Source organism: Echinops telfairi, unplaced genomic scaffold, assembly GCF_000313985.2.
Source record: "Echinops telfairi isolate 266 unplaced genomic scaffold, ASM31398v2 ScPeMD7_7469;HRSCAF=8507_0, whole genome shotgun sequence".
Taxonomy (NCBI): Eukaryota; Metazoa; Chordata; class Mammalia; order Afrosoricida; family Tenrecidae; genus Echinops; species Echinops telfairi.
The window spans coordinates 31956044-31972390 of NW_022111372.1; the positions used below are offsets into that span (position 1 = coordinate 31956044).

Here is a 16347-nt window from a genome sequence, read left to right on the forward strand (position 1 = left end):
GGTCGGTATCTAACTTCACAAGGAGGGAAGACGCACCATCAGTATCAGCCCCAGGCAGATTCTGATGAGTGTCAGACATGCCGACCTTTCTTCCGACACCACCCACCACCCAGCAGCTCCACCCACATAGCACTCTCTCTCTCTGCTGGGCTTGATTACCCACTGCAAAGACACACAGAACTCACAGACGAGATTCCAAGGTTTATTAGGGAAGTCACAGCCTTTTCTCAGCCACAGGCACATCTCTCTCTCTCTCTAGCTCTCAGCCAGGTGACCCCTTGGTCTCTGCCCTGCTCAGCAAAGTACTACAAAGCTCCTTTGGCTCTATGAAATGCCCTGATGGCACTTCACCCTGCCTTTTAAGCCTCAGCCCAAACATGCTCAGCTCTAGCTCTAGCTCCGTGGGTCGGCCAACCTAGCTCTCCAAGCAGTCTGCTGCCCCTGCTTCTTGTCATCTCTGTCTTCCAGTGTCACACTTCTGCCTCCTGAGTTAAAAGAAGGCTCTCACAGGGAACTTGGGGTCCAAAAGACACACTTCACTACTGGTTTTCTTTCTACTTCTGAAATGGTTCATTTAAACCAGGAGGGCTGGCAAAACGAGGCCAATCCCTACTTCAGTCTCATACCCCTTATTCCCATGGTCTCACCCTACCAGAATGACAGCTCCCTTGCTTACATTATTAGCAAGCTATCTAACCCCTCTCTCCCCGCAGTTGGGCCACAACCACCTTTCCGCAGAGTCCTTAGCTGTCGTTTGCTGTCGTTTGTGCGAGTTACAAAGATGTGGGCTCAAAGGGCTCTAACAAGAAACTGCCCTGCAGTACTATCAGTGCACTACAGTTGTAGAATACTTACATGAAGCAATACTGCCACCTAGAGGATGACAGAAAAACACCTGGCCTACTTTAATGGAATCAATACCAAAGTAAGTAATTAAAACTACAATGAATTTAAAATAAGTTTATTCTGTCCTTATGCCCCTCACCGCCCCCCCAAAGAAAGTAACCAAAAAAAATTGGGTACTGCTCCCATTCAAGGAATTGGTAAATATCATACAGTACAAAACAATTTTGGAAATCATGTGTAAATGTTACTCTGAACTTCATTTGTTGTCATCAGTTTCCTCAGCATCTCTGTGCTCGGGGGAATATTCTGGAGAAGAAAAAAAAAAGTTGCTATCAAATCAGTGGGAGCAATAATTCAGTTACAAGCGATTTATATAGTCCAACCCCCAAAGAATGGCCCGAAATGGTACAGACACCCACTGCCTTTCATCTCTTTAAAACAAAACAAGCCTCTCTAAGCTATCGTGCAGCTTAGTGTGGTCTTTGTGAGCTTCCGCGGGTGGCGTGCCGTGGCCACGGCCAGACAGCAGCCCAGCAGCCTCATCTCCAGACACTGGCAGACCAGATCCCGGATTCGGCTGGGCTCTATGAGCAAGTGAACAGACAGATGGAGGCCTGCACCATGGGCTTGGAGGCGCGTTAAGAACCCTGTTTTAGATGATGCTTCTCTTTCTTTTTGGATGTGTGTGTTCTCTTGGTTGGTTGGCTTACGCCTGTTACTGAGGCAGCTGGTATTACAGGGTTGTGATTTTGTCATATTACTACCACCAAAGTAAACCTGAGACGTGCAAACCCCATGGACGAGCAGATGGAGTCTGGGCTCCTACTGAACTCCTGCCCCAATTCAAGAACAGTTGGTTCTGATAACAGGTCCCTGCTCGCTCGCTACTCACCTTCATGAAAGGATCACTGAGACAGGTGTGCTACAGCATGAAGAAAGCAGATGGTGCCCAGCTATCAATCGGAACAGTGTCTGGGGTCTTAACGGCTTGCATTCAAACAAGCAACCCTCCATCTAAACAAGACATCAGCTAAGTTCATACGAAAGAAGCACACCAGCTTGTGTGATCCAAAGACGGCAATTACAAAATTTGAATATGGAGAAGGGAAAAGTATCCGAGCTAAAATTATGAACACCCAATTGGTAAAAAGCTAGGGAGGACAGTGGGAGCCCCAAACCCATTTGCAGAGTATCTAGTCAGACCGAGCTGCTTGGCGGATCCACTCGAGTCACAGGCAAGAGTCTCGAACAGCCTCAGTATCAGGAAGAGACCATTGTAATCTTGAATATGTTGAATCAAACTGGCTATTTGGCCAGATGATCTCTCTATAGACCCAACCTGAACTGATTCTGAGTGCAAGTACCTCTGACTTGTTCCAGGACAGAAATTTCTTCCCTGGCTTTTTGAATGTTGATGGGGTCTTTTCCGTCTTACTCATTTGCATTTTTGTCTTTATGTTATTATTATGTTATCCTTACCACCTTATTTCAATTTCATTTTTTTATTGTTTCTGTTTGGTGTCCCAGTTTGTGATGCATAGGAGTGGATGCATAGTGCTAATAACTGATGCAGGGGATGCAGGGATGGGGAGTGGGTGATAGGGAGGGAAAGGGGACTTCAGGAATAAAAGATGAAGGGGGGAGGAGGGAGGGAGCACTAGAATTGACTGGTTGGACAACTCACTTTAAAGTCGATTTAATGGGGGTGCTTCTAAAATTGATATGGTAATCATTGCACAATCTCTGATATTATTGAACTACTGAATTATATGGTATGTAAATTATGTGCCAATATAACTGTTATTAAAAAAATTTTTTTTTTAAGTTACTATCTCAGAAACTCAGGAGTAGAGTTCTACCCTGTTCCTAAAGGGTCACGATTAGTCGGAATTGGCTTGATGCCAGCTAGTTTGATTGGTTTTCTTGTACCTAGTGTTCAGGTTGAGCTCTCTCATCCCAAACACCTGGCTTATCATCCTTGGCATACCACCTCCTGGCTGTTGTGCATGCTCGCCTCCAGGGCCCCACAGACGTGGGCCATCTAGCACCATGGTGTCCATAGAGTGGATGCTTAAGGTGGTTCTACTGTGCTGACCACATTCCACTTTAAAACTGAAAGAAGCTATGAACTAACTAAGCTCTGCAACAAAGGACGCAAACACAGGACCACTGTGACGGCGCTAATGAGTCAGCACCGGACACCAGCATACACTGCCTCGGGGACATCAGGAAAAACGACACCCTGCAAAACCAGTCCATCATAGCCAACCAATCATCGCGTTCAAAGCCAGAAACGAAAAGGTGGCTTTGTGTTGTTGTTTAACTAAGTTCCTCAAATCTTCCTTTCAAAGACTACTTTAGAGCTGAACTTTTACTGCTAAGCCCTCATGGTATGATGCAAACCTCTGGACACTGAAGAGGGTAATGACTGGTCAAGAGGATCAACATGCACTGGACATGTGAAGAATTTTGAAATGACAAGTGTTTGTTACTTATACATTCACAACTAAATTTTCTTTTAAACCCTACACAGGAAGAATGACTCACAATGCTCAGAGCCAGTCTACGCATTTATGAGGCGCCTGTGTGCTAAGCACAGGTAGCATCAAGGGCTGGGAAGATAACACAGAACAAGTTCCCTGGTCCCTGTCCTCAGAGAACTTCTTTCTAAACGACAGGAGCGTATCATTTAACTATCTAAGCAAATGAAATTATTAGTTAATATACACTTCAAATGGGATGATAAATGTAAAAGAAGTGCTTATCAGAAAAAATTAACCATGATTCTAGCTTTGAATGTGGAAGCTACGTTTGAGGTATGTGAGATTCTAGAATCTTACAGCCTTAAATGTTACTATGCATTAATTCAACGAACAGTTCTTGAAAGCTTTCTTCTACGTGCCAGATATGTGTCCAGCTGGGGACACCAATGAACAGTAATAATTTCAAGCATAGTTCATTGCCACAAAGCATTAACAATCTGATAAGGAAACTAACTTTGAAACATGTGAAATTAGCTATCTCTAAAATAACTTAGTAGAACAGTCTTCTTACCACGACGACAAACCAGAGTAAAACAGGGATGTAACTATGTTGTAATAATCTCTTTCCTTTAAGGAAGAAGCTCTTAAATTGGAGGTCCAGAGACTTTCAATCTCTCAGGGAAAGAAGTGTCATCTTTAAATTAGCTGAAATTACAGGCAAGATTTTGTGTGTATGTTCCTTTATGTATTTTTACGGAGAAAGTTGACAGGGCGGGGTATAGTTGTGTTACGTAATTCTTCCATCTTTACGTATCCAGTTCCATGCAAAAGTAGGTGAATAAATGTTACAATAATTCGATCCATACAGGGCCCAAATACTCCTTTCGCAAAAAATGACAACATTCCAAATTAATTTGTTAAAAAACGTCTGAAACAGTCAAACCATCTTCCTAGGGAGACGTCTGGAATTTAATTTCAGTGCATTAAACTATCACACACTAACGAAACAGTCAGCAAGTTTTAGATGTCTATGAAGAAGAGGGACAAGCTAATTCAAACTAGGATGTCTTACTCTGAGGGTTCCTAAGTGCTGCTTATGTCTCCAATTGATATCACACATTTGTGTTTGTTATTAACCTCATTTTACTAACACGGCTGTTTGTTCAGATTTAAAAGCTTACCTTTGCCAAACCTTTCAGGCTCCTGGAAGAAAGTACAGGCTTAAACGCCTCTACTGTCACAGGGTCTAGTTTCATGACATCAGTGTAGCACAGGTACAGGACTGCAGGGATTCGCCACACTTGACAGTAGCTCAGAACTGGGAAGATACAAGAAGAAAGCACTCATGTTCCTTAGGACATGAGGCTCAGGTGAATTTAAATAATAAAGACTGACTGAAAAATAGCCAGTTGTCTGTGGTTTCTTGTAATGAAGGCATTCACTGTCATTCTGAACTAATCTAGAATACAGATTTTCTTTCAAAGTCAACTTTTCTCCTACATGATCGCTTGCTTGAATAAATATTATAATTACTGTCATTTCCTGACATAATGATGAGAAGTACATTCCAAGCAGCTGAAATATGATTTTTTTAACTAAAATAAATTACAGGCAACAATAAATACATAATGTATGATGTAAAACATTTAGCCATAAGCGTTCTTGTTAACATTTAAAGGGGAAAAAAAACCTTTTGAAGACAATGATTACCAAACAATAATAAATTATATAATGTATTAACTACTGAAAAATGGACATCTATTTCTGGCATGATGCTAGAACACCATAAATAACACCATTAAACAGTAAAATATTAAAGCAACTACCAAGATTCAAATCTGAAGCCTATTTTGATAATTATAATAATAACTAAACTCAATGTCATCGAAGTCAACTCTGATTCACAGTGACCCTACAGGGCAGGGTAGAACTGCCCCATGGGCTTCAAAGGCTGTACATCTTTCAGGAGGAGAAAACCTCATGTTGGGAGTGGCTGGTGGTTTTGAACTGCTGACCTTGGGGTTAGTAGCCCAACATGTAAACCAGTATGCCAGCAGGGTCTCCTTTTTTGATAACTAAAAGTTACTTTACCCATTCTTCATTCACCAACAATTTATGTCTAGCGCTGGCTTGTATCTTTGTATTTTGAGAGACCAAAAGAATCAGAGCAACTCAGAAACATAAAAGTTAAGAAATCTGAGCAGCTTCCATAAGATACCTTTGTAAAGTTTTCAAACTAAACCAAATACAATGTACCAGTAACTACAGATACTGAGGCTTGTGGGCAATATACGGTACAATGGTTATCAATCACAATCATTAACGAACAATCATCAACATTATAGCTGGAATTCTAAGTACCAACCAAGCAATCGTAAGACAGCATGTTACCATAAGTGAAAGTTATGTTAGGGCTACCTGCTGCCGGGAGATCATGTACAATATTCGGCTGTTCTAGCAGTGGACAACACACAGACTCCTTGAAATTCTGTGTTTTCAGGGCTCTCAGGAAAGGAGCTGGCAGGCTGCATGTAGATTCTGAAGTCTTATAGTCAGTGATATGGCGACTTGTGAGAACTGTCACCTGCATGTTCTTCTTTGGACAAGAGCCAAAAACCTAAAACAAAATTGATCTCAAATTAAAAACAAAACATATGCTTTCCTTATAGAACGTGTGTGCGCGCGCGCACGTGCGCAAACACACACACACCCACACACACACCTCGGTAACTTATCCAATAGGAAGGATGAGCACTTTACTACTGTCACTTCCTAGGCACACGGTCTTCTCCACGTCACCTTCCTCTTCTGCAAGCTGAAGCCAGCCCTACCAACTAAACTACTAAGGCTGTGACCTGGATGAGACAAAAGCACAAGCAGCTCACGGAGCAGCAACTGCAAGACAGGGAACTCGACTCTGAAGTTCACTCCCTCCTCCACCCACCACCCAGGCCTGAAAAGTTTCGTTACTGTTATTATTTCAAAGTCTCTCTGATCCTAAGCAAAGGAGACCTGGTGGCATCATGGTTACGAGTTGGCTGCTAACTCTAAGTTCTGCAGTTCATAACCATCAGTCACTCCTTGGGAAAAAGAGGGGGCTTTCTACTCACGTCCAGAGTTAAGACTCTTGGAAACGCGCACGGGCAGTTCTACTGTCCTGTGGGGTCACTGTGAGTCGGCATCACCTTAGTGGCAGTGAGATTGGGTTTGATGATCACTGCAAGTCCCCACGTCCATCATCCCTCCAACCCCCAAGTCCTCATCTGTGATTTGAAGAGTTTGGATTAGATGGATTCCCAAGGGCCCTTCCAGGTTTTAAAATCTATGGTCATAAAAATAAAGCTGCTATTTTTCAAGAAAAATTAGACTGTGGCTCACTGTACATTGTCTAAAAATATTTTAAGAAAAGGGCTATTTTCAACATAAAGTTTTCTAGCATGTACCAAAAATGATCTGTGAGGCTAATTTCACTGCTAATAGACACTAAAAGTTAATACTATGTGCATTTGCTTGAACTGTAGAATTGTATGATATGTGAATTATATGCCAATAAACTGTTGGAAAATAAATAAAATAAAATCTGAATGATAAGATTTAAAATATTTTAAAATAATACATGCATTTCCTACCTGGTATTTCCTATTAAGAGAGAGACCATTACTCACAAGGCCACATTTAGGGCTCTCCGTTACCATTTAGTCTCCTCCCTAGGTTACAGACACAACCAAGACTCACACTCTGCCAGCGGGCCCACCCTGGCTCAGTGACCCTATAGAGCAGAGACATGCATGCACACACAAGGTCTCAAACCTTAAGATATGCTGCGTTTAAAAACGAAATGCAGCTGCCAAAATTATGAGTCTTTCCTAAATTATGAGTCAGGTGACATGGTTTACTCCAACATTTGTTTCATTGAGCACTAAGTATGTGGACTACAGTGAAGACTCAATCGAATGCCGTCTACTGATGAGAAAAATGGCTGTATGCTAATGCAAGCCCGGGGCGTTAGGGAGACGGGCAGCTGCACACGCGGCCCCCTGGAAGACAGCTGTCCTCAGCCTCACTTCTCTGCCCTGGGCCACCTGCAGGCCCTCCATCCATGCTGCAGTGTCCCACCCTCGGTAGGGCCTGCTGTTTCACCTGGGCACTCTGTTTATATTTCCGACAGAATAACAAGCTGCAGTAAGGAAAGGACAGCCATGTTTTATAATTCTCCATCCTGCAGCCCTTCGCGCATAGCTGACTATGTCCGTGGAATTAATCGTGCGGAATAAACTGTTCTTTCTGTCTATTCTATAGCAAACTCCTCCAATATTTTTGAAAAGGAACAAATACTTGCTTGTGCTCCCTGATATCTGATTGCAAGGGTTTAAATGGGGAGGATCATGAATGCATAAAAAACCGCAGCTCGGGGATCAATTCCCGCCCCCCACCCCCACACAAGCACACAGCTCTCCATCTCCCCCTTACCTTTTCCAGCCACTGAAATTGCTGGTCTTCGGCGACATAGCAACTGCACTGGCAAAGAAAAACCTGAAAAATAAAACTCAGTTTTGTACCACGCCAAATAAAGAGTACATGTCCCCCAACCACACTTTCAAATACTCTTGGATGCTACCATTTCCAGTGCCAGCGAGGGTGGGTAAACCCCTGAAACGGCCCAGAGACAATTTTTAAATCGTAAACCAAAAATATCCCCTGAAATGGAACGATAGTTAAATTTAACTACGAATAAAAATAAAAACAAAAGTGTGCCTGCGCATTCTGCTCTTGTAAGAAACATCTATATGGAAGCAAATCAGGAACAGCAGCCTGAAGAGCAGGCAAGCACTTGGTGGCGCAGAATTTATATTCCAGGAGAGGAACAAGTCAGAAAAGAAGGGGGGAAATGTGCACAGCTCAAAGAATGCAAGCAATTACAAAGAATTGTACAAGCAGGGATCGTTGGATTGGTGCATGTTTTGCAACGCCCAGTCTCAAAACTAAAATCTAAAGAAATAAAGTGTATGACCACCTCAAACTTGGACCACATAATGTGAATCTTAATCTAACACTTAGCACCTGTTTTCCTACATCTGCTTCTGGCCTATTTATTTCTCCTTAAAAATTAAAAATCGGGCCACTACCGGCGATTACTATCAAACAACACAGTGCACACTGAGCAGAAGGCCAAGGCAGCTGTCACATGACAGCTTCTGTCACCAGGACAGAAGCAAACGTACAGCCAAGAAATACCACCAGGACCCTTCTTTACAGAACAGGCTGACAGGACCAGTCGTACTGCCGCCTGCGGGCCACACCGTGAAGACAAATTCAGCATTACCAACATACAGGTGTGACTAAAATTTTAGTGATGATTGTACAACTCTTTTAAAGATTAAGCCACTGAGTTGTATGATATATGAATTATATGTCAATAAAAACACTTTAAAGATTCTTTTAATTATATGAGACTCTTGGGAAATGGAAAAAGCAAAAGTAAAAATTAAGTGTGCATCACCTCCTAACACAGTGCTGGTGCCAGGAGGGCTTGAACAGAGGCCCAACGTTTGTCAAATACCTCAATATATTCCCATATAAATACATGTACCTACACTAATACCTCTATTTTTATGAATTAATGTATTTACATATGTACAATATGTTCATACCTCTATCCATAGCTTTGCTTCCTAGGTCTTTCCTCTGTTTCCTTTTACTTTCCTCTTGCCCCACCATCACACTCGCTGAGGGAAGGTTTTAAATAGCTAATGTTCACAGCCTAGTTGCAACAAAATTATTTCAAAGGAACCTTAACACCATATATTGCAGATTATTATTTATATAAACAAAAAGGAGTGACCTCCCAGGTCCTTCGGTTACACAAATGACCAGTGATGGACAACTAACCAAAACGGCGATGGGCAGTTCGAATCAGGAGCAGTGTGGAAGAAAAGTCTTGCAACCTGCCTCCTTTAACATTACAGCTCGGAAACCCCAGGGAGACAGGTCCACCCTAAACCATGTGGTTGCCATGAGCAGGCATCAACTCACCGGCAACGGGTTTGGTTTCTGGTTACAAACAAAATGCCTCAGCCCACAGGTAAGAAATAAATGAGTGGAGCATTCAAACAAGCAATTTCATAGATTGAATTGAATCCCCAAAATGTGAGTTGAATTCCTGGCCTTTCTATCCATGTGATCCAGTTTGAAAATAGGGGTTTTCTTTAGTAATGTTAATGAGAGGTCCCATCAGTGTCCTATCCCTAATCACTCATGAGTTATAAAGAGTCGATGAGACACAGACACAGGTACACAGGGGGCTGACAGAAGCCTCCTGAGGATGATCTACAAGCCAAGGAAGCAGGGAAGCCCTAGGGAACTACAGGCAAGGAAGGAAATGACTAACGCAAGTCCAGAGCCTTGACTTGGACTTTAGCCTCCAGCATGGTGACAAAATAAATTTCTTTTCCGTACAATCCTTGCATTTGCGCTTTTTGCATTACAGCAGCATCAGAAACTAAGACAATGGTACATAAACGATGCTTCCAAACAGCTCTTTGAACACTCCAGTCAAATTCAACCTACCGAAGGACTCGATTTTAGATGATAAAACACACAGTAAGCCTCTGCGGGGGACAGACTGATCGTGTCTGTGGTTCTGCACCACTCATTCCACAGTTTAGCACAACCAACTTCTTCCCAGATGCCCGAGTTCATAACAAATGACGACAAAAATGCTGTGAAAACAATGCGCATGAATTAGTGCTTCGTTAAGCAAGTTGCCTTTTCTTTTTCCTCAATTAAAAGAATGAGTTCAGAATACGCTAAGCTTCTAGAGCTAAAAGGGCCATTCAAAAGCATCTACCTAAACTGAGGTCCTCAAGATGTGAAAGGTCACAGCCCAAGTAAAGGCACTGGTAGAGCCAGAGCGGATTGACAGCCCTTTACCCTACTCTCAGAGTGCAACCCCCCCTGCTGGAGAATCTGAGAACTTTATCTGAATGAGTCAATATTCCCGCCCCTCACATAGCAAGCAGCCTGGTGAGATTCCAAAGACCCGCTTTTCATGTGCAAGCAGGAGGACCACATGGGCAGCGTGCGCTTGAGCTGTGTGGGGCCATTTATACGGGGTTTCGGTTTTGGTGGTTTCCCTATTGCAAGCATCCACCTCCAATTTCCTGGGACAAACTGTGCAGGCAGAGATGATTACCATCACAGGGCATTTTAAGCCCAAACTCCCAACAGTTCTTGAATTGTAAGCAAATTTTCAATTTCACAGGTCAACACCCCTAACCCCCATGCTGTTCAGAAGTCCTGTCTATCATTACACCCCTGCCAAATCACATCATTACCTAACTGCCAAATTATAACAACACGATTGCCAAACCTCTGAGATTAATGGCCCAGGCAAGTGGACACAAAACCTTAACTATCAGACACAACTCTTGCCTCAAACCCTGGTGTCTGTGACTACCAGATGCATGTTTACAGGTTTTTCTTGTTTGGTTTTGAAATAGTGGTTGTCACACAAAATATCAGGTAGCAAGATAGTCCATTTGTAAAGAACTAGTGTGGTCATTTACCAACTAATTTTCAGGGTCTGGAGTCCCTGTGTGACATAAACATGCGAAGCGGTTGGCTGCTTCAAAAAACTAGTGATTCAAGTCCAGCCATAGCTATATCAGAAAAAAGGCCTGGCATTCTGCTTCCAAAAAATCAGTGATTAAAAACTCTGCAGAGTGTAGTTCTACTGTGATAGCGTCACCAAGAGCCACAATCAACTCGATGGTTTACTGTGTTGTGTTTGTTGTTGTTTACTATGTTCTAAGAGTAGCCAGGATACCCTACGGGGCAAGGGATTTTTAGTGGACTCCCAAATGACCTCCTCAGAGGCAGTAAATCCCTGAAATGATACAAGTTTGTACATAACAAATACACACACTATTCCAACTGAAGTCTACAATGTTCTACCTTTAACCCATCGAGGAAATTAACGTGTGTAAAGATCTTAGAATTTAATACTCAGAAATGTTCTAGCCATTATTGTTGTTGTTAGTTAGTTTTAGAGTTACCATTATGTTCTCAACAGAGCCTGTTAACTGAGCCATTGCTACCATGGGGTCAAATATTTTCCTCTGCTATTCCACATCTGGCCACCACAGGAGAGGGTGTAAGGAACCCTGGGTATATCAGTGCACTAGTTCCTTGAATGTGTAAGTTCCTGACGCCAGGAAAATTCTCTTTAAATCTTATTTTTCACACATGTAAAAGATGGTACCACATAAGCAATAAGCTCAGGGGACAGATTTCACTCTGAAGAAAAGTTACATAACCACGGCTTTAAAAATAAAAAAAACCTAACAAATATTTGCAATCTTTCAAGATAATAAGAAAATAAAATAATAATAAAACATTTTAAGTTGCTTCAAAGTAAAAGCAACTAATAAACAGTTAATAAAATAAGCAACTTCAGATTATGTGCTCACAACAAAATGTCTGCACATTTTTACTTACCTACTGCATTATTTCCTATAGCAATTATAAACTTAGAACAAGGATACTTTTCCAGCAGGGCACATTCCAAGTAGGTTTTTGTCTGTCTTCGAAGAAGCCGGACTTCCCTAATGGAGAGAAGAGAAAACAACCTCATTGCCAAGGAGTGGATGCCGGCTCAAAGGGACAACAGTCCCATGGGTTTGGGAGGCTGTAACTGCTCACAGGGTAGAAAACCCTGTCTTGCTGCTGCGGAACAGCTGCTGATTTCAAACTACTGCTGACCTTTCTGTTGCTGCCCACAGTGTAACCACTATGTCACCAGGGGACTGCAAATGCTACCCTTAATCTTACATTAGGGGCTACATAGTACAATAGCTACTAATGCCAAGGGGAAGGGTGGTGGTGAGGCACTGGGTAAATCTGCGCCCACCCCCGGCCCTCTTCTGAGAAGGGGCAGTAGGCCAAATTAAGTTTGGGAACTTATGCTCTAGAGCAGCGGTTCTGAACCTGTAGGGCGTGACCCCCTTGGGGATCAAAGGACCCTTTCACGGGGATCGCCAGTTTCATAACAGTAGCAAAATGACAGTTATGAACCAGCAATGAAAATAATGTTACGGTTGGGGGTCACCACGCATGAGGAACTGCATGAAAGGGTTTCGGCATTAGGCAGATTGAGAACCACTGCTTTGGAGGAAGGCTCTGTCTTGGTATTGGCTCTGGGAGAAGGTCCTTGTCTCTTTTCAGTTTCTATTCCCTCATTCTTTGGGGATCTTCATCTTCTCCCATTTGTACCTTATCTGCTCTTGTTATATCTCAAAGGCTTTAAACACAACTCAATCCACAGATGCAAAAACACATCTTTGATGCTTTCGTACATCAGAATTCTGAACATGAATCTGACCAAGCCTGTAGAGCAGTGGTTCTCAACCTTCCTACTGCTGTGACCCTTCAACACACAGGTCCTCATGTGGTGGCGACCCCCAGCCATAACATTATTTTCGTTGCTACTTCCTGTCATTTTGCTACTGTGATGAATCGGGCGACTCTTGTGAAAGGGTTTTTTGATCCCCAAAGGGGACGAGACCCACAGGTTGAGATCCGCTGCTCTCAAGGGTACAACCTTTTCTAAGAAATGCAGGTGGCAGATGCTGCTGCTCTTGTCCCAGACTCAAAGCCACATCCATCATACACAATGGATGGGCCTTTGTCATCTGTAGGAGGGGTAAGGGGAGGACAGATTTTTCCTTGTGATTGCGTGAAAGAACGCATTGCTTTTCCATGCAACAATTCTTACTCCCTTTTGTTTTGTGACACCAACTGCAGTCCCAAGGGAACAGCACCTTGCCTACTTCCTACTAGTGTCCCTCCATTCTTCTTCCCTAGTCCCCTCTGCCTTCTGAGCTTCACTGCTGGGTCAATGCTGCCCTTGTGACCTAGCATGGTTGATTCTTCTAGTGTAAATACCTCCCTAGTGTCCACAGTATTTTTAAAAATAATAAAAACTTTTTTTCATTGTTATTTCCATTCATGTTTTTACTTTCTTCAGCTTCTAATCTTTATATCGGATTTAGAGTCAGTGGTGGGAGAGCACCTGCAGGTCTAAATTGGGGTGGGAGGCTTCGGTCCCACTGGGCCTCACTTGACCGATCCCCAACCACCTTGCTGTGAATGGCCTAACTCACACAATCATGTAGCTTCACCTACTGCTTGGGAAGCACAAAAACGTCGAAGACGCTTGCTTTGGAAATGTCTCGGATAGCTTCGGCCTCCGCTATGTTGCGTATTACAAACTTCTTAATGACCTTGTCTTTGGGCATGCAGCGGGCACAGTTCATGCAGCAAATAAGCATACGGTCAGGGCCTTTCTAGGCACGGCCATTGTTACACCTCTTCTTTGTCATCTTGGAAGCGAGGACTGGAGGCATAGCATCTTTATTGGCTGTTTTTCAAAAGCAGACCCACCAGGCCTTTCATTCCCCACCTGTTCAAGATGACGGCATTGGTAGTTCTCAATTTCTCATTTCAAGACCAGAGGTCAACTCCCAGCCATCTACATCTGTCCATGGGGGGTGATAAGCTGCTATGATGCTCACCCAGGCTCAGTGGAGCTTCCTGTCTATGATGAGCTAGAAAGAAAGGATCGGCGATCCACTTCTGAAGATCGATGAAAACCCTATGGATCACAACAGTGTGCTCTGTCACCACTCAAGGGGATACGGGGCCAAGCCGATGATGGCTGTACATGTAAAATGGTACCATAATCAGACAAACCCCAAAGTGTGGGAGGTGCTACATGCAGGATAAACTGTCTCTCAACAGGGCTACCAAAAGGTTGGGGAGGGGGGTAAACCATAAATGCAAAGTGGTTCAGGAGACAAATCACCTAAAAGTCATGTTTCTACCTTGTTTGAATTAAGATTCCCACAAACCTACTGGAACAATGTTTGAGACAAGTGGACAAATATGGCCAAGCTGATAAAAAAAATTACTGTTAATTTTATTTAAAGTGATAAGAGCATAAGTACATATATGTTTGCTCATTTGCAATGCGTTTGAAAACTGTAGGGGTGAAGATATCTGGGAGTCACTTAGGGATAAGGAAAATCAAACAAGAATGGTAAAATCTTGATAGCTGTTGAATTATAGCATTTTTATGGCAGGTGTAATCTTACTACTCTCTCCAAGTTTTGGAGCCCTGGTGGCTTAATGGTTACACCTTAGGTTGCAATCCACAAGGTCAACAGTTTGAAACTACCAGCAGCTCTACGGAAGAAGGGGCTTCCAACCTGTCAAGTTAAGTTTCAGAAACCTACAGGGGCAGTTCTACCCTGTCCTATAGTGTCACGTAAGTCGGCATCGACTCGATGTTGGAAATAATTTTTTTTTTAAGCATGGTGTCCTGGCTACTGACACATGCTAACTGAAGTGTGAGTTGGAGGAATAAAGCGGTTCTAGGAGACCTGAGGCAATGTTTACAAACCAAATATACTGACCAAGGCGGAGCACGATTTTAACAAAGTAGAAAGATCACTTTACAAGTCCGCAAAAACCAAGCCTAAATACGAGCTAAAGGAGAGGCTGGAGGCAGTTAAAAGACCCTACGCGAAAGCCAACTCCCTCAGCCGGTTTCACTTTCACGATTCATTTGCAGTATTAGCTGATCTATGTGAGCATCAGCAAACCCTAGGGCCTGCCTGGCTGCCCTCCTTGCTTGGCCGGGTCCCTGGGTGCCCTGGTGCATCGGCTGACGTACCCCGGTCAGCGGGGTTGCTGGGACAGAGGCCACCTGGGATGCAAACTCGTCCCGGGCCCGCAGGCAGCGGACCACCTACAGGGACCCGCGGCCTGCGGCTCCCCGGGCTGGGAGCCTCACCTCTTCCGCCCCAGCTGCCGCCGGACTTCTTGGTCCTCGGGTGTCTCTCTCCTGGACTCCTCCTCCTCCTCCTCCTCCTCTGTTCCAGCGCGGCACCGCGTCTTCACTACCTCGCCGAAAAACGTGGCAGCCATAACACGTTACTACCTCCACAGCTCAACTGCGGGGCCGCGAGACTGCGCACGCGCCCATGAGCCCCGCCCCAACCCCATCCCTGCGCCCAACTCGTCCTCCGGTCAGGCCCTTGAGCCCCGCCCCGTATCTACTCCACCCTCAGTCACTGAGCCCACGTTCCCGCGTGGTCTCCGTCCCTCATCCCCGCCCCGCACGGACGCGGCCTCTGGGCCCCGCCCCTCCTCGGAGCCATCTCCTCCTGAGCCCCGCCCCGCGCCCCGCCCGGCTCCTCTTGTCCCCGCCCACTCCTCGAGTACCCGGCTCCTTTAATGCCCACCCTCGCGCGCCGCTCCCTAAGCACCTCGGAGTCTGGTCCCGCCCCAGCGCGCCTGCGCTCTGCCTCCGGGAGGACCGAGATAGCAAAGACGGAGGGGTAGAGGGGCCGGAAGCGAGCCGAAGTGGGGCGGGGCTCCGTCCGTACAGGTAGCCGGTGGGCAGAGTGGTTTAGCTACACCAGTCAGCACCGCGTTTTATCTTTTCTGGTGACAATGACGGGGAGAACTGTGGCTTTATTAGACACCTGGCTCCGGACCTCTGGCCCGCGCACTCCGGGAAAGCTCGGCGAGTTTCCTAGGATCCCCGGGAGGGAACTTGGGCGCTTTGAGCCCTTCAGATCCTGCCCGCAGCTGTGGATGTGGCCAAGATACAGCAAAGCACAGTGGTTCATCTGTAGAAATGAAACTTTACACTGGCAATGGGAATTCACATTTCAAAAGCTCACATTTGTCAAACTAATCTAAGAGATTTCCTAAATCCGTGAATGTAAAAATAATCGATGTTTTTTTTCTTTTAAAAGTTGTACTTTTGTTAAGGCTTCCGTTAGTAGTGATTCCAATGTTCTGGAAGACAAAATACACGGAGCACTAATCCAATCAGAACGGGGGGGGTGGGGGGCGAGAGAGACTAGTGTCCCACAATTTGCCTGAAAAATTTTCAGGGTTGCAGTAAATCATTTTCCTAGATTTAGTTGTACCGAAAATAGACGACATTGCT

The 16347-nt window shown here is 44.4% G+C and overlaps 1 protein-coding gene and 1 pseudogene across 1 annotated transcript; both read right to left on the reverse strand.

Annotated features, from left to right (window-relative positions):
• Nucleotides 1-945: 945 nt before the first annotated feature.
• PSMG1 (proteasome assembly chaperone 1) lies at nt 946-15352 on the reverse strand. The gene is made up of 7 exons (XM_004696925.2): nt 15181-15352; nt 11826-11932; nt 9897-10048; nt 7800-7862; nt 5748-5946; nt 4511-4647; nt 946-1152 (listed from the first exon to the last, which is right to left on the reverse strand). The coding sequence occupies exons 1-7, from the start codon at nt 15312-15314 to the stop codon at nt 1078-1080; spliced, it is 867 nt and encodes a 288-aa protein (XP_004696982.1). The 5' UTR covers nt 15315-15352; the 3' UTR covers nt 946-1077.
• Nucleotides 13364-13708, reverse strand: LOC105978522 (annotated as a pseudogene).
• Nucleotides 15353-16347: the final 995 nt, after the last annotated feature.